This window comes from Camponotus floridanus, unplaced genomic scaffold (assembly GCF_003227725.1).
Source record: "Camponotus floridanus strain SB8 unplaced genomic scaffold, Cflo_v7.5 scaffold250, whole genome shotgun sequence".
In the NCBI taxonomy this organism is placed as follows: Eukaryota; Metazoa; Arthropoda; class Insecta; order Hymenoptera; family Formicidae; genus Camponotus; species Camponotus floridanus.
In genome coordinates, this window is record NW_020229382.1 from 220,000 (window position 1) to 237,780 (window position 17,781).

Genomic DNA, 17,781 nt, shown 5'->3' on the forward strand with positions numbered 1-17,781 from the left:
CACCAGAATAAATATAATATTAAACATTTGAAAAAACCACAACATTGGTCTAATAATCATATATAATACAAGACAGATGAAAAATAACTGAAAATTGGATGTTTTTAAATTAATTGTTCCATCTGTAAGTTATACAAATAATGTTGCTCCCGAATTTTTAAACGCTTAATAAACATTTTTGAATATTAGAAATAATACTAAGATATTATAAGTTTACGTTTCGTTGAATGAACGATTACAATCATAAATATTACGGAAGATCTATCGTGTAACATTTATCTTTAATTTTGATTGTTGACAATATTTTTCCATTGGTTGTAACGTTAGATTAGATTATTTGAATAAGTGTCATTTGGATTTTCTTTCATGATCTCGAGAATATGATTGTATACGAGTTTTCGCGCATCTTTAGCCCACATATAATCCACATGATTGAATTTGTCCCATGACACTCTGTACATATCCATTACTTTGGGCAGTAAATTGTGCAATTTTATCACATCCTTAAAAAAATATTTTTGTTAGTTATCGTATGCGATTTCTTTTAAATTACCTCTCCAATTAAATAATTTAAAATTCGATTTATTTACAATGAAGTGATTCCTTATTATACAGGGTATCCCAAAAATCCCGGACCGGTCGAATATTTCATAAACTATGCACTTTAGAAAGAAATGTTTCAGACAAAAGTATGGCTTGAAAGGGGCCATCAGATAGTGGCAATGATTTGACATGAGAGAGTCATTTGAAAGTCACGTGAAGATCACCGTCAATTTCTTAAATGGAATCCCCTATTTTTTATTAAATATTCTGCTAGTTCATGTCAATAGCTTTCCAAAACACTATAATTAAGTTAGTTTTCATTAAGTACTTTCCGAATTATGAGGCTTGAAATCATTTCTTAATTTTACATAAACCGTAAAATATCTTGTAAAATATTCATTTTTTGATTATCTTACCTTAATACTTTTATGTACAAAATAATGAGAGGAATCAATTGGTGTAAAGAAAACACATAGTTGTTTTAAAAATAAATATGTAATTGTTAATTGTAAATTACATATTTTTTTCTTAAAAACAACTATGTTTTTCCCTTACACCAATTGATTCTTCTCATTATTTCGTACATAAAAATATTAAGGTAAGATAATCGAAAAATGAATATTTTACAAGATATTTTACGGTTTATGTAAAATTAAGAAATAATTTCAAGCTTCATAATTCGGAAAGTACTTAATGAAAACTAATTTAATTATAGTGTTTTGGAAAGCTCTCGACGTGAGCTACCAGAATGTTTAATAAAAAATAGGGAGTTTCATTTAAGAAATTGACGGTGATCTTCACGTGACTTTCAAATGACTCTCTCATGTTAAATCATTGCCACTATCTGATGGCCCCCTTCAAGCCATACAAATTTTGTCTGAAACATTTCTTTCTAAAGTGCATAGTTTATGAAATATTCGACCAGTCCGGGACCTTTGGGACACCCTGTATACATTTCCATTATGTAAATAAATATCTACTTTACCATTTGCTTACCTGTATGTTGATTAACAAGTCATTATCGGCATAAAACAACGCGATTGGTACTGTAATTTTCGATAAATCATAATTCGGTGGTTTTGTAGATTTATAGACCCACAGATTTTTCAGGAAACCGTAATCGTATTTGCGAAATATGTCCGATCTATATACTTGAACGAAATGCAGTATCGTTTTAGTCGAGGTGCCGGCCGGATAGTGACTTAAGAATTCAGGCACCAGAGACTATAACAATAAATAGAAAACAATAATGATATATGCGCGAAGCTCGATCGTGATTGCGCGATCGTGAAATGATGCGACGATCGAAAACTCGATCGGAGTTGTATTTCGGCTGTAAATCATTACTTACATAGCTAAATTGCTTGGGATCAAAACCTACAAGTATAAACATCAAATTGGAAAAGAGAAACTTTACGATGATGTTATCACTGTATATACTGCTCCCAAAAAATCTCAAAACGTCGCTTTGGAAGAATTCACCGTGGAAGAGCAATCGATTCGGTAGCTGCAATTGAAAATCTTTTAATCGTGAAATAATTTACTTGTAATTCTTCTTTATTCGAGAGTTTTAACGATTTTGAAAATGAATTAATAAATTTTACGAATTAAAAGTTAATTTTAATAAAAGCGTTCTTTCAAGAGTTATTGAAATTTTAATTCGTCGAAAATTTTAATTCATCGAAGATATCTTCTTAAAATTGAAACCAAAAATTGAATTTGTACGGTATAAAGAAACATGAAAGGAGAATGTGAATTTTTAAACATTTAGAATTAAAATCTTGGAAAAATTTGTCAAAAAAGAATCTATTGCACTTCTAATTTATATTTCATTACATAAGACGTATCTTCTTTTTTTCTATTTTACTAGGAATTTGTTTCATTCTGATAGAATAAGAATTGAAAAATAGTACATTAAATCAATAACGTCTAAAAAAACATAAGCAAGAAATGAGCACATCGATCAATCACAGACTAGTATTTATATGAATCGATTATTAGATTCAAGCTAGCTAATCAGCAATGTTAGTTTGATTATTACGAACATTATACTGCTTATATTTTTTTAAGTGTCATAACATCTATTTTTAACGCCGTTAACATTATTTTTTCCTTTTTCAGAAAACAGTTTACAAATTTTGTCTGTCAAAAAAAAGTATAAAAATGTGCTTTATTTTTTCACACCATTTAAATTGTTATTACGTGATAATAACTTATATATCTTTTAACAGTATTACCATTATATTACTTTACCTCAATCGCACCTATAAACGGACTCAGGAATCGTACCGGACTCTTCATGTGGTGTGTAAAGGCTGCTGGCGCGAGAGCGACCATCTTTTGCACCTTTTCAGCGACGTCTGGACGCTCTGATGCCATTACAAAAAAACTAGTTGTGCCCATAGAATGACCAACATATGTATGCAATGGTTGCGATCTCATCTTCGTGATAAATGTAATCATCGCGGGTAAATCATAGAGGCCCAGTTCGTTAAAGCTAATGAAAAATTCATTCCATATGCCACAAAATATATAAATATGTACGTGATCACACATACACATATACAGAGAAAATAAATATACATATATATAGTATATAATATATATAGTATGTACTGTAAAAGCAGAAATTAGAATTTTGCACAAACAATAATTTAAATTTTGAATCAAGAAAAATTGCAAATGCATTGTATTATAAGGCATAATAAGAGGTGAGATATCTTGAAAACAATGCATTTTCGAAAACGTAAGTAAATATATATATAAGTTAAACAAATGCTTGCGCATTACGTGAAATTAAAACAAATATTGTAAAAATTATTATCATTTTATTTTTATTTTATATTATTTTATACCTGAAATCCCAAAATTCATAATCCGAAGGAGTTAGAGAAATATGTGCCTTCGAGTATGTATTACCTCGAAAATTTCCCAGCCAAACATCGTATCCCTCATCCGCTAATAAGTAAGCTGAAAAAAAATATTGTATTTATAATTTAACATGTGTATTCATCATGTTATTTACATTTTCATGTATTATATATATATATATATATATATATATATATATATATAATACGAATTTTCATATTTTTTGGCATTTTAGCGAGACATTTTAGAAACAACAAAATTAACCAGTTCACTGGTACACCCGAAATCAACGTTTTGTGCCAAAACTGATGCGAGCAAATAAATTCGTATTTTACATGAAAGTTTACCTATAAGGATTTTTTTGCGTCGCTGGTAACGAATCAAGGTCAAAATTTCAAAATTTAAAATGGCGAATCCAATATGGCGAACGAATTTTATTTCATTATGGAGAAGATCAAATTCGATATGTTCGCGTTTTTCGAGTCTCTTATGATGAATCTATAGACAAAATTGCAAAATTTAAACTGGCAGATTCAATATGGCGGTTTCTAGTGATTAACATTGATATTCAATTATGGAAATATATCACACTCGGTATGTTTTTTGATCGCAGATAATGGATTCAAGACACTCCAACTTGAACATATTGAATTCGAATCTTCTCTAATGAAATAAGAAATATAATAGTAGAATAACAAAATTAATTCACCATATTAAATCCGCTACTTTGAATATTAAAATTTCGATCCCAAATTTGTCATCAGCGACCAGAAAAATGTGGGTGTATCAAGTAATATACATGTTTAAATTTAAAAATTGATTGACGATCATACCCAATGCTTTATTTTTGCCAAGAATAACCCAGTCAAAGGAGCTGACTAAAAGACCGTGCTGCAGAAGCACGGGTAAAGAATTGTTGCCACCTGGGATACGATGTAACGTCAAGAGATAGCCATCCTCCGTCTGTATAACGTGAGCTTCCGCGGGATAACCCGCTTTTTTTATCATCTCCGGCTGAAAAAAGACTGTGTAAGAAAGAGGAAAAACTGATCTGAACTTGAAATAAATTTGAGCAACGAGAAATGCATAATATATTTATTTTTGTAGGCACAGGCATGCAAACATACATATTTCACGCTGTGTTACATTTCAAAAGAAAGAAATAAAAGAAATTTAATGTTAATTGAGCAGTATTAATAATTAAATATTAAATTAACTCTCTAAAAGCAACAAAAATATATAAAAATACTAATCTATTTATTATATATATTATTTATTATTTATTATTTATTATATTTATTATATTTTTCAAGACTATGATGTAGTATAATTTTGCGGAACTATGCGATTTTCGTTCTGAATAAGAAAACGCGGACAGTACCAGCAGATTATTTTTTATCACTTTCAACAATATTAAAAAAATTAATCGAAACATTAAAGATTTTGATCCTCGTTTCTTGAATGAATCTTAAATGAAAACTTTCATTACCGTGTCGAGAGTGGTATCAGGATTGATTTCGATGTTCGACTGATTCCAATTAGTCCATACTTTCTCAATAAGCAAACTTATCTCATCGTCCTCATTTATCGGGTCCGCACTAAGATGACTACAAAACAACAGCAAATACATGCAAATGAGCCCGATCAATTTCATTTTTATGAATGATTGAATAAACAATGAAAGAAAACGGATAATTTCAGAAGTTTTTCGGAATATCGAAATATATGTCGTTGAAAATTAAGCAGAACACGCGAAAGCGATATAGATACTACTGCACAACATAGATACTAACTGCTTTTTATGCTGCGTATCATCATATTAGATGAATTGTCATTTTATTATGATTATTTTTTATCAGCTAGAAAAAAAGAATAAGAAAAAGATATTATTGTATTATTAATCATATAAGCACAAAGACATTTCGCAAAAAATAAAAATTTATACGTAAGCAATCATTTTTGTTCTCAATATGTGTATATATAGGATGGTCAAATGAAAAGGCAGGAGGATAATAAAATGCGTAAAAAAATTAAATTATAAAATAAATGTAAAATTAACGTAAAATTAAATTCTAAGATAAAGATTTATTGTGATCTGATAAGTATCGTGTGGAAAGCGGTTGTCGATTCGATTTTGTAGAGAGGAGTCGTCCCTTTCGGTTCTTCTTCTAAATAGAGATTCTTACGAGAAAATTGCCGTGATAGAAAAAGCAGTCCTATCACATATAAATACAAAATGGATCTTCTTGCTCCCGAATATCGAGCAAATTAATTCGATACTTATTCGATTATTACTATTATTTATGGTTGCTACGTTGATGGGAATAATATTTTGCATACTTTTATCTTAGCTTTCGGGAAAACAACATTTATTTCGCAGCGAGGAAAAGAGTTTGCAACTCAAAATATATTGTCCTCCCCTGTTACTGGCAACATGTCATATTTAAATTTAAATGTTATCGCTTATGTATACAAGATAAATTGCCAAAATTACAGCATAAAGTAAAAAACGCGTATATATGAGGATTAAATTATTTTTAACCCTTGGATTCAACTTTTATCTGTTGTCCGAAAAATTTGTTACTAGTTCTTATCTCGCTTTCTATCTGTTTTATTATAATTTTTGAAAACTTCTGCCAAAATCAAATATACATGTACATTTTATATAGAATATATATAAAAAAAAAAAAAAAAAAATATATATATATATATATATATATTTTTTTTTTTATAAAATTATATATACATTTATTCAATTATATTTGAAGAATTTTTCCCACAGCAAATTCAAATGATTCGAGTAACTTCTGTCATAATATACAAAGGTCAATATACAAAAGTCAATATACAAAGGTAGATCCATATGCATATGTATGATAAATCGCAAAAAAGAATCGCTTGAGGAATTATATAAATTCAATTAAATTTCGCTTAAATTTTAGTTTTGAATTAAAAAGCGGCAATCGTTTTCAAGCATTTCTTGATTTAAGCATTTAAAGAAAATTAAGAAAAATACAAATTATAGTTCTCATTTCAATGAGTTATAAAGATACGCTTACCGTTTTGAGAATAGAGATTTTAATGTTGTTCGCTCAAATCCACTTAATTCAAGATATTATTTTGCACTTGGCTTGAGTGTAATATTATCAGTGCTGAATCGGAATGACGGCAATATGTCACTAAATACATATACACGATCAATCGCATAGCATCGCTCGATAGAGTGATTCAATAAAAGTTTAAAAAATGAACGATGTAAGAATTTTGCGACATATTATTGAAGAAAATAAGTTTAAAAATAACAGTAAGATAAATACGACTGTTGATAATAGTTAGTTACTTAATATTACGACAAATCTTTTTTTCATCAACGATTTTCTTTTAATAGCTATGAAGGAAAGAAAGAAGTAACATTGTCGTCATATTAGCCATACAATCAGAATGTATTTCAGAAAATGCATATTATAGAAGATATAATTGCCGAAATTGCAATATAGAAGAATAAAACTAACCACAAGTACGTTACAATATGATATATATAATATATAAATTTATATGTATAATATTGTATTGTTTATTACAAATTTAAAAAACGCGAAAATTAACTATTTTTATCACAAAGGGTTAGAAAGTATGTAAAAAGATTATTGAAGTATTATCCATTGTATTATGTGTCGTATAATTTAAAAAATATGTAATCGTAATCGTAAAAATAAAATCAAATGACTCAAACACCAAAATGAATATAATATTAAACATCTAAAACAATAGGTCTTATAATCATATATAGGACAGGACGTGAAAAAACTGGGAATTACATGTTTCTTAATTAGTTGTTCCATTTATGAGTTATAAAAACAATGCTGCTCCCGAATCTTTAAACGCTTAATAAACATTTTTGGATATTGTAAATAATACTAAGATATTATAAAATTTACGTTTCATTAAATGAACGATTACAATCATCAATATTACTGAAGATCTAGTGTATTACATTAATCTTTAATTTTGATTGCTGACGATATTATTCCACTGATGTACTCTCTTTGAATTTTCGCTTCTCATAATCTTGAGAATCCTGTCGTAAACGAGTTTAGACGCATCTTTGCCCCATATAAAATCCATGTGATTGAATTTTGACCACGGCACTTCGTACATATCCACTACATTGGGCAGTAAATGGTACCATCTTTTCACATCCTTGAAGAAATATTTTTGTGAGTTATCGTATGTGATTTCTTTTCAATTACCTTTCCAATTAAATAATTTAAAATTGGATTTACACAATCAAGTGATTCCTTGCTACAGACAATGCCATTATTTAAATAAATATCTATTTTCGATTGCGCTTACCTCTATGCTAATAAACCAGTCATTATCGGCGTAAGACAACGCAATTGGTACTGTAATATTCGACAAATCATAATATGGTGGGTTCATAGAATTATAAATTAACAGATTTTTCACGCGACCATAATCGAATTTGCGAAACTTGTCCGATTCAGCTATTTGGACGTAATGCAGTAGGGTTTTAGCCGAGACGCTGGTTGGAAAATGATTCAAGATGACAGGCAGTAGAGTCTAACAATAAATAAAAAACAATAATGATATATTTAAAGTTTTTCCTTAAGTATGATCAAGCGATCGTAAAATGCGATATTCAAAATGCGAAATTCGATCGGAGTTGTATTTCAACAGCAAATTACTTACATACTAATATCATTACTTACATTGTTAAATTGTTCGCGATCATCACCCCAGATCATAAACATGAAATTGGAACAGATTTCTTCGAGACTAATATTCTGAAGGCAGATTTTTTTCAAAAGAAATCTCACAAAATCGCTTTGGAAGAATTCATCATGGAAAAATAATTGCATCACTCTCTGTAATTGAAAGTCTCTTAATCATTATGTAATTTAATTCTTCTTTGTTTGAGAGTTTTAACGATTTTAACAATGAATTAATAAATTTTTAACAATTTAAGTTAATCTTAATAAAAGTTTCAAGAGTTATTTCAATTTTAACTCGTCGAAGATATCTTCTTAAAATTGAAACCAAAAATTGAATATGTACAGTGTAAACAAACATCAAAATAGATGTAAATTTTTAAACGTTTAAAATTAAAATCTTCTGACATTTTGTAAAAACAAAATCCATTGCGTTTCTAATTTATATTTTATATGTAAAACATATTTTTGTTTAGCTATTTTGCTAGGAATTTAATTCATGATATTGACAGAATATGACTTGATAGATAGTATATTAAATCAGTAACGTATAAAGAACATAAAGCAATAAATGAGCACATCAATCACAATCTAGTATTTTTTAATGAATCGATTATTAGATTTAACTAGCTAATCAGCAATGTTAGTTATTACTAACATTATATTACTTATATTTTTTATGTGTCATAACATTTACTTCTAATGCCGTTAACATTATTTTTCCTTCTTCAGATAAGAATTTACAAATTTTATCTATAAAAGAAGGTATGAAAATGTATTTTATTTTTTTTATACTGTATAAATTTCGTTATTATGTGATAATAAATTATATATCTTTTAACAGTATTACCATTACATTACGTTACCTTAATTTCACTTTTAAATGGGAATAAGTATTGTAATGGACTCTGCAAGTGATTTACAAGAACTGCTGGCGCGAGACCGACCATCATTTGCACCATTTGAGCGATTTTCGAACGCTCTGATGCCATTATAAAAAAACTAGTTGTGCCCATAGAATGACCAATATATGTGTGCAATGGTTGGGATCTCATATTCGTGATAAATGTAATCATCGCGGGTAAATCATAGATTCCCATTTCGTGAAAGCTAATGAAAAATTCATTCGATACACATGAAATATATAAATATGCATACGATCACACATATACAGAGAAAATAAATATAATTTGCATACATATATAGTATATAATATATAAGGTGTTGTGTAAAAACAGAAATTAAAATTCTGCACAAAGAATGATTAAACTAGGAATCAAGAAAAAATAGCAAATGTATTATATTGGCATAAGAAGCGAGATATTTTGAAAACAATGCATTTTCGAAAATATAAATAAATATATATACAGAGTGGGGCATTTATAGTGACACAAGCAATTTTTTCGAAAACGAAGCGAGATATAAAAAAATGTTATATATTCTCTCTCAGTTATCTTTCGTCATCTTTCAAAGACAGATTCCTGAGATCATTTGAAGACGATTTTTCCTCAGCGAAAATGTCAACGAAAGTCATCACTTTTGCATGTTCCCAATTTTTGTCATCATATATCTTTGCAATTAAAGCTTAACTAAAGTAAACTCTATTTAAAATTAATCGAAGAATGTGATTTTGCTAATATTTTATTTCTACAAAACTTAGTTTACGAAAAACCTTTTATTTCCAATCACTTATAATTCGAAAATTATTAGTGCCTCGATATTTTCGTTGAGGAAAAATCATCTTCAGATGATCCCAGGAATCTGTCTTTGAAAGATGACGGAAGATAACTGGAACATCCTGTATATATATATATATATATATATATATATATATATATATATGATATGCATATGATAAGTTAAATAAATCCTTCCGTCAAATGAAAATAAATATTGCAAAAATTATTATTTTATTTTTATAACATCATTACTCTTATTTTAAACTAGTATTTTATATAATATTATTTCATACCTGAAATTCCAAAATGTCGAATTCAAAGGAGACAGGAAAATATGCGCCTTCGAGTATGTATTACCTCGAAAATTGCCTAACCAAACATCGTATCCCTGATCCGCTAATAAGTAAGCTATAGTAAAAAGAAATATTGTATGTGTATTTATCATATTACTTACATTTTTATACATCATATTATACATATAACACAAATATTCAAATTTTTTTGGCATTGTTGCGATATAAACGAAATTAATGATATGATAACGGTTTTGGGATACATGTATAAATTTAAAAATCGATTAACGATCATACCGAATGCTTTGCCTTTGCCAAGAACAACCCAGTCAGCGGAGCTGCATAAACCACCATGCTGCAGCAGCACGGGTAAAGAATCGTTGCCACCTGGGATACGATGTAACGTCAAGAAATAGCCATCCTCCGTCATTACAACGTGAGATTCCACAGGATAACCCGCTTTTCTTACCATCTCAGGCTGAAAAAGGACTGTATAAGAAAAAGGAAAAACTGATCTGAATTTAAAATAAATTTGAGCAACAAGAAATGCATAAATATTTATTTTCATAGGCATAAGCATGAAAATATACATATTTCACGTTATTTTACATTTCAAAATAAATAAGTAATAGAAATTTAATGTCAATTGATCAGTATTAATAATTAAATATTACATCAACACTCCAAAAGCGATCAAAATATACAAAAATACTATTCTATATATTTTTAAAGACTATAATGTAGTACAATTTTGCAAAACTATGTGATTTTCGTTCTGAACAAGAGAACGCGGTCGGTAACAGTCGATTACTTTTTATCAGTTTCAACAACATTGAAGAAATTAATTGAAACATTATAGATTTTAATTCTCATTTCTATTCTTCATTGAATGAAAACTTTCATTTACCGTGTCGAGAATGGAATCAGGATTCAATTCGATATCGAACTGATTCCAATCGGTCCATATTATTCTTCTAATGAGCATACTTATCTCATCGGTCCCATTTATCGTGGCTGCACTAAGATAATTACAAAACGACAGTAAATACATGAGCCCGATCAATTTCATTTTAATGAATGGTTCAATAAAACTTGAAAGAAAACGGATAATTTCAGAAGTTTTTCGGAATATCGAAATATAAGTCGTTGAAAATTATGTAGAATACGCGAAAGCGATATAGGTATTACTGCGCGACACGAACACTAACTGCTGTTTACGCTGCGTATCATCATATTAGATGAATCGTCATTTTATTATAATTATTTTTTATCAACTAGAAGAAGAGTATAAGAAAAAGATATTATTGTATTATTAATCATATAAGCACAAAGGCATTATGGCAAAAAATAATAATTAATATGTAAGCAATTATTTTTGTGCTCAATATGTGTACATACAGGATGGCCAAATAAAAGGGCAGGAGGATAATAAAATGCGTAAAATTAAGTTATAAAATAAATGTAAAAATAAAATTAAATTATAAGATAAAGATTTATTGTGATCTGAACGACAAGTATCGTGTGTCAGAGTGAAAAGGCGGTTGTCGATTCGATTTTGTAGAGAGGAGTCGTCCCTTTTGGTACTTCTTTTCAATAGAGGTTCTTATGAGAATATTGCGGTGATAGAAAAAGCAGTACCGTCACTTATAAATACAAAATGAATCTTTTTGTTCCCGAATACCGAACAAATTAATTCGATATATGTTCGATTATTACTATTATTTATCGTTGCTACATTGATAGAGATAATATTTTGCATACTTTTATCCTGGCTTCCTGGGAAAACAACATTTGTTTCGAAAGCAGAAAAGAAGTTTTCAACTCAAAATACATTGCTCTTCCCTGTTACTGGCAACATGTCATATTTAAATTTAAATGTTATCGCTTATGTATACAAGATAAATTGCCAAAATTACAGCATAAAGTAAAAAACGTGTATATATGAGGACTAAATGATTTTTAACCATTGGATTCTTTCGAATATTATCGTCTTAGTAGCCATTCAATCATAACATATTTCGGACAATGTATATTGTAGAAGGTAAATTATCGAAATTGCAATAAAGAAAATTAAACTATCATCAAGTACATTAAAATATAACATATATAATATATAAGTTTATATGTATAATATTGTATTGTTTAAAAATTTACAAAAAAATCCAAGAAAATTAATTATTTTTATTACAAACGGATAGAAACTATATAAAAAAAAAATTGGTGAAGTATTGTGCATCGTATTATGTGTCGTACAATTCCGAAAATATGTACATTGTAATCGCAAAAATAAAATCAAATGACTCAAACATCAAAATGAATATAATATTAAACATCTAAAACAATAGGTCTAATAATTATATATAGGACAAGACGTGAAAAATAAATGGGAATTAAATTTTTCTAAATTAGTTATTCCATCTACGAGTTATATGAACAATTTTGCTTCTGAATCTTTAAACTCTTAATAAACATTTTTGGATATTGTGAAGAATATTAAGACATTATAAGTTCACGTTTTATTGAATGAATGATTATAATCATCAAAATTACGGAAGCTTTAGCGTGTAACATTTATCTTTAATTTTGATTGTTGACAACATTATTCCACTGATGTAATGTTATTTGGATTTTCTAGTCTCATGATCTTGAGAATCCTATCGTATACGAGTTTTGGCGCATCTCTAGCCCATATAAAATCCACGTGATTGAATTTGGACCACGGCACTTCGTACATATCCACTACATTGGGCAGTGAATGGTACAACCTTTTCAAATCCTTGAAGAAATATTTTTGTGAGTTATTGTATGCGATTTCTTTTATATTACTTTTCCAATTAAGTATTTAAAATTCGATTTATATATTATACAATCAAGTGATTCCTTCCTTTATACATTTCCATTATTTAAATAAATACCTATTTTCCATTACTTACTTCTATGCGAACTAACCAGTCATTATTCCCGTAAAACAACGCGATTGGTACTGTGGTATTCGATAAATTGTAATTTGGTGGGTCCATCGAATTATAAATCAATAGATTTCTCACGGGACCGTAATCGTATTTGCGAAACTTGCCTGATTCAAATACTTGGACGAAATGCAGAATAGTCTTAATGGAGGAGCCTGCCGGGAGATTATGCATGATAATAGGCAGTAGAGTCTAACAATAAATAAAAAACAATAATGATATATATGAAGTTGATGAGTTTCTCCTAAAATGTGTTCACGCGATCGTGAAATTATCACGAAATGCGACATTCGATAAAGATTCGATCGGAATTGTATTTCAACAGAAAATTTTTATTACTTACATTGTTAAACTGTTCGCGATCATCACCACAGATCATAGACATTATATTAGAACAAAATTCAATGTTCTGGTCGCAGATATCTTTCAAAAGAAATCTTACAGAATCACCGAGGAATTCATCGTGAAAGAACAATTGCATCACCATCTGCAATTAAATATCTTAATAATAATGTAATGTATTGTAAATCTTGTAACTTTCCTTGTCCGAGTTTTGTTTTAATTTTGGGAATAAATTAATAAATTTTTAACCAATTTTTTAAATCTATTAAAATAATTTATAAAAGCTTTAAAAAACGTTATAAATTTAATTTTAAATCGTCAGAGAATATTGCCTTAAAATTGCATATGTACAGTATAAACAAACAAAATGTGAAGCAAGAAAAAAATATGAAAGATTTTAAATGTTCAGAATTAATTTCCTCAAAGGAAGTTTTATTAAAAGAGCAATCTAGTGCATTTATCATTGATATTTTATTGTCAGACAAATTTTCTATTCTGCCAGAAATTTGTTTCTTTCTATTAATAGCATAAGAATTGAAAAATAATACATTATAATGTTATTAACATAAAGTGAATATATGATTGTGTTCATTTATTGCTTACAATAAAATAATGTAAGCAATAAATGAGCACATCGATCAATCATAGTCAAGTAATAATATGAATTGACTATTAAATTTAAGTAGCTAATATATCAAAAATATTGATTTGGTTATTGCTACCGTCATATTCCTTTCATTGTTTATGTGCCATAACATTTATTTCTAACGCTGTTAATTATTTTTCCTTTCTTAAATAACAGTTTACAAACTTTACCTCTAATAGAAAAGTACTTTATTTAAAGATGTACTTAATTTTTCCACATTGTTTTAAATAATTATTACACAATAGCAAAAATTAAGTGTTTATCTTTTAATACTGTATCACATTATATTATTTTACCTTAAGCACATTTTTGAAAGGAATCAAATATTGTATCGGACTCTGCATGTGATCTGTAAAGACTGCTGGCGCGAGACTGATCATCATTTCCACCATTTTAGCGATTTTCGGGCGCTCTGATGCCATTATGAAAAAACTGGTTGTGCCTATAGAATGACCAATATATGTGTGCAATGGTTGGGATCTCATATTCGTGATAAATGTAATCATCGCGGCTGAATCATAGATGCCCATTTCGTTATAGCTAACGAAAAATTTAATTAATATATTATAAAATAAATTAATATAATATATTATATAATAAATATGTACACGGTGACACAAAAACACACACACAAGAAAATAAATATATTATATAAACATGTACATAATATATATAGCGCGTTCCTTAAAAGCAGAAATTAAAATTTTGCACACAAAATAATTTACCAACAATCAAGAAGAACAACAATATTTATATCGACACAAGAAAATGTGAGATATCTTGCAAATGATGCATTTTCGAAAAAATAAGTACGTATATAAGTGTAACAAATCCTTACGTATTATGTCAAGTGTAAACAAATATGGTAACAATTATTATTATCTCATTTTTATAACATTATTATTCTTATTTTGCTAGTACCTAAAATCCCAAAATGTCAAATTGGACGGAGAGAGGGAGATATGTGCCTTCGAGTAAATATTACCACGAAAATTACCCAACCAAACATCATATCCCTGATCTGCTAAAAGGTAAGCTAGAATTCAAAAAAATTGCTTACAATATTTAACAAGTAACTTATTTTCCATATAATATCTTAGTATACATATAAGATTAATTTTTAAATTTTGTGGCATCTTTATGATAAAAGCGAAATTGACGATATGATTTTATGATACATATATGATGAAAAATTGATTGACGATGGTACCTAATGCTTTGCCTTTGCCAAGAACAAGCCAGTCAGCGGAGCTGCCTAAAAAACCATGCTGCAGCAGCACGGGTAAAGAATCGTTGCCACCTGGGATACGATGTAACGTCAAAAAATAGCCGTCCTCCGTCGTTACAACGTGAGATTCCACAAGATAACCCGCTTTTCTTACCATCTCAGGCTGAAAAAGGACTGTATAAGAAAGAGGAAAAACTGATCTGAATTTAAAATAAATTTGAGCAACATGAAATGCATAATATATTTATTTTCATAGGCATAAGCATGAAAATATACATATTTCACGTTACTTTACATTTCAAAATAAATAAGTAATAGAAATTTAATGTCAATTGATCAGTATTAATAATTAAATATGACATCAACACTCCAAAAGCGATCAAAATATACAAAAATACTCTTCTATATATTTTTAAAGACTATGATGTAGTACAATTTTGCAAAACTATGTGATTTTCGTTCTGAACAAGAGAACACAGCCGGTAACAGTCGATTACTTTTTATCAGTTTCAACAACATTGAAGAAATTAATTGAAACATTACAGATTTTAATTCTCATTTCTATTCTTCATTGAATGAAAACTTTCATTTACCGTGTCGAGAATGGAATCAGGATTCAATTCGATGTTGAACTGATTCCAATCGGTCCATATTATTCTTCTAATGAGCACACTTAACTCAGAGGTCACATTTATCGGAGCCGCTCTAAAATGACTACAAAACGATAGCAAAAACATGAGCCCGATCAATTTCATTTCAATGAATGATTCAATAAACAGTGAAAGAAAATAAGGATAATTCGAGAGTTTTTTGGAGTATCGAGATATATATCGTTGAAAATTAAGCAGAACACGCGAAAATGATAGATGTTACTGCGCGACATAGATACTAATTGCTTTTCACACGTTGCGTACCATCATATTAGAATAAATCCACATTTCACTTCCGTCTATTTTTTATTAACTAGAAAAAAAGAATTATTGAAAAAGATATTATTGTATTATTAGTGTACTAATGTCTTATTATTGTACTAATCATTATTGTATTATTATTATTGTATCATTAATCATACGAACACAAAAGCATTTCGATAAAAATATAAATTTATATGTAAGCAGTTATCCTTGTCTTCAATATGTGTACATACAGGATGGCCAAATGAAAAGGCAGGAAGATAATAAAATGCGTAAAATTAAATTATAGAATAAATGTAAAATTAACGTAAAATTAAATTATAAGATAAAGAATTATTGTGACTTGAGCGAGAAGTATCGTGTGGATCAGAGTGGAAAGCAGTTGTCGATTCGATTTTGTAGAGAGGAATCGTTCCTTCCGGTACTTCCTCTAAACAGAAATTCTTACAAAAATGCCGTGATAGAAAAAGCAGTTCCGTCACATATAAATATAAAACAAAACTTCTTGCTCCCGAATACCGAACAAATTAATTCGATACATGTTCGATTATTACTAATATTTTGCATACTGTTATCCTGACTTTCGGGAAAACAACATTTGTTTCGAAGCGAAAAAACCTGTTTTCAACAAAATAGATTGCCTTTCCCTGTTACTAGCAACATGTCATATTAAAATTTAAATGTTAAGTCTTATGTATACAATATAAATTGCCAAATTTACAGCATGAACTAAAAAACGTAAATATGAGGAGTAAATTACTTTTAGTCCTTGGATTCAACTTTTATCTGCTGTTCGAAAAATGTGCCAGTTCTTATTTCGCTTTCTATCTGTTTTATTGCAATTTTCAAAAACTTCTGCCAAAATCAAATATATATGTACATCTTATAAAATATATATATATGTATATATTGTTTATAAAATTATATATACATTTATTCGATTATATTTGAACAATTTTTCCCACAGCAAATTCAAATGATTCGAGTAACTTCTGTCATAATATACAAAGGTCAATGTACAAAGTTCAATATACGTAGATCCATATGCATATGTATGATAAATCGCAAAAAAGAATCGCTTGAGGAATTATATAAATTCACTTAATTTTTTGCCTAAATTACAGTTTTGAATTAAAAAACGGCAATCGTTTTCAAGCATTTCTTGATAGCATTTAAAGAAAACTAAGAAAAATAAAAATTTTAGTTCTCATTTTAATGAGTTATAAAGATACACTTACGTTTTGAGAATTACATAGAGATTTTAATGTTGTTCGGGCAAATCCAGTTAATGCAAATATTCTCTTGCCTTGATTCGAATGTAATAACATTTACCAGCTGAATCGGAATGACCGCAATATGTCACTAAATACATATACTCGATCAATCTCATAGCATCGGACGATAAAGTGATTCTATAAAAAATTTAAAAAATGAACGATGTAATAATTTTGCGATGTATTATCGAAGAAAATAATTATAAAAGTAAAGGATATAAATACTGCTCGTAATAGTTAATTATTTAATTTTACAATAAATCTTCATTTTTGTTAACGATTTTCTTTTATT

The 17,781-nt window shown here is 28.5% G+C and overlaps 3 protein-coding genes across 4 annotated transcripts; all 3 read right to left on the reverse strand.

Moving 5' to 3' along the window:
- LOC105254134 (lipase 3) lies at positions 1 to 5,201 on the reverse strand. Its single transcript, XM_025409261.1, has 7 exons — positions 4,904 to 5,201; positions 4,248 to 4,428; positions 3,399 to 3,513; positions 2,797 to 3,040; positions 1,895 to 2,050; positions 1,540 to 1,767; positions 1 to 503 (listed from the first exon to the last, which is right to left on the reverse strand). The coding sequence occupies exons 1-7, from the start codon at positions 5,066 to 5,068 to the stop codon at positions 324 to 326; spliced, it is 1,269 nt and encodes a 422-aa protein (XP_025265046.1). The 5' UTR covers positions 5,069 to 5,201; the 3' UTR covers positions 1 to 323.
- A 1,992-nt stretch (positions 5,202 to 7,193) lies between these two features.
- On the reverse strand, positions 7,194 to 11,312 carry LOC105254133 (lipase 3-like). 2 transcript variants are annotated; one of them, XM_025409259.1, is made up of 7 exons: positions 11,024 to 11,312; positions 10,414 to 10,594; positions 10,117 to 10,231; positions 9,011 to 9,254; positions 8,145 to 8,300; positions 7,768 to 7,995; positions 7,194 to 7,614 (listed from the first exon to the last, which is right to left on the reverse strand). In XM_025409259.1, exons 1-7 carry the CDS (start codon positions 11,183 to 11,185, stop codon positions 7,417 to 7,419), a joined length of 1,284 nt encoding a protein of 427 aa, XP_025265044.1. In that variant the 5' UTR covers positions 11,186 to 11,312; the 3' UTR covers positions 7,194 to 7,416. The 2 variants fall into 2 exon arrangements, with proteins under 2 accessions (XP_025265044.1, XP_025265045.1); XM_025409260.1 differs by having other exon boundaries at positions 10,414 to 10,605.
- A 1,375-nt stretch (positions 11,313 to 12,687) lies between these two features.
- Positions 12,688 to 16,179, reverse strand: LOC105254132 (lipase 3). The gene is made up of 7 exons (XM_025409266.1): positions 15,895 to 16,179; positions 15,284 to 15,464; positions 14,995 to 15,109; positions 14,370 to 14,613; positions 13,429 to 13,572; positions 13,050 to 13,277; positions 12,688 to 12,892 (listed from the first exon to the last, which is right to left on the reverse strand). The coding sequence occupies exons 1-7, from the start codon at positions 16,054 to 16,056 to the stop codon at positions 12,716 to 12,718; spliced, it is 1,251 nt and encodes a 416-aa protein (XP_025265051.1). The 5' UTR covers positions 16,057 to 16,179; the 3' UTR covers positions 12,688 to 12,715.
- Between the last annotated feature and the right edge of the window lie 1,602 nt (positions 16,180 to 17,781).

Excerpts from the sequence above, each read along its gene's own strand:
- LOC105254134 (XM_025409261.1), bottom strand. The coding sequence starts at position 5,068 with ATGAAATTGATCGGGCTCATTTGCATGTATTTGCTGTTGTTTTGTAGT. Across the intron at positions 3,041-3,398 it reads TATGAATTTTGGGATTTCAG|CTTTAACGAACTGGGCCTCT; the intron begins GTATAAAATAAT and ends ATTTTTCATTAG. Across the intron at positions 2,051-2,796 it reads CGTTTATAGGTGCGATTGAG|CTACCGAATCGATTGCTCTT; the intron begins GTAAAGTAATAT and ends TTTCAATTGCAG.
- LOC105254133 (XM_025409259.1), bottom strand. The coding sequence starts at position 11,185 with ATGAAATTGATCGGGCTCATGTATTTACTGTCGTTTTGTAATTATCTT. Across the intron at positions 8,301-9,010 it reads CATTTAAAAGTGAAATTAAG|AGAGTGATGCAATTATTTTT; the intron begins GTAACGTAATGT and ends TTTCAATTACAG. Across the intron at positions 7,615-7,767 it reads ACTGGTTTATTAGCATAGAG|GATGTGAAAAGATGGTACCA; the intron begins GTAAGCGCAATC and ends TATTTCTTCAAG.
- LOC105254132 (XM_025409266.1), bottom strand. The coding sequence starts at position 16,056 with ATGAAATTGATCGGGCTCATGTTTTTGCTATCGTTTTGTAGTCATTTT. Across the intron at positions 15,465-15,894 it reads CTGATTCCATTCTCGACACG|CCTGAGATGGTAAGAAAAGC; the intron begins GTAAATGAAAGT and ends GTCCTTTTTCAG. Across the intron at positions 14,614-14,994 it reads TTGACATTTTGGGATTTTAG|CTATAACGAAATGGGCATCT; the intron begins GTACTAGCAAAA and ends ATTTTTCGTTAG.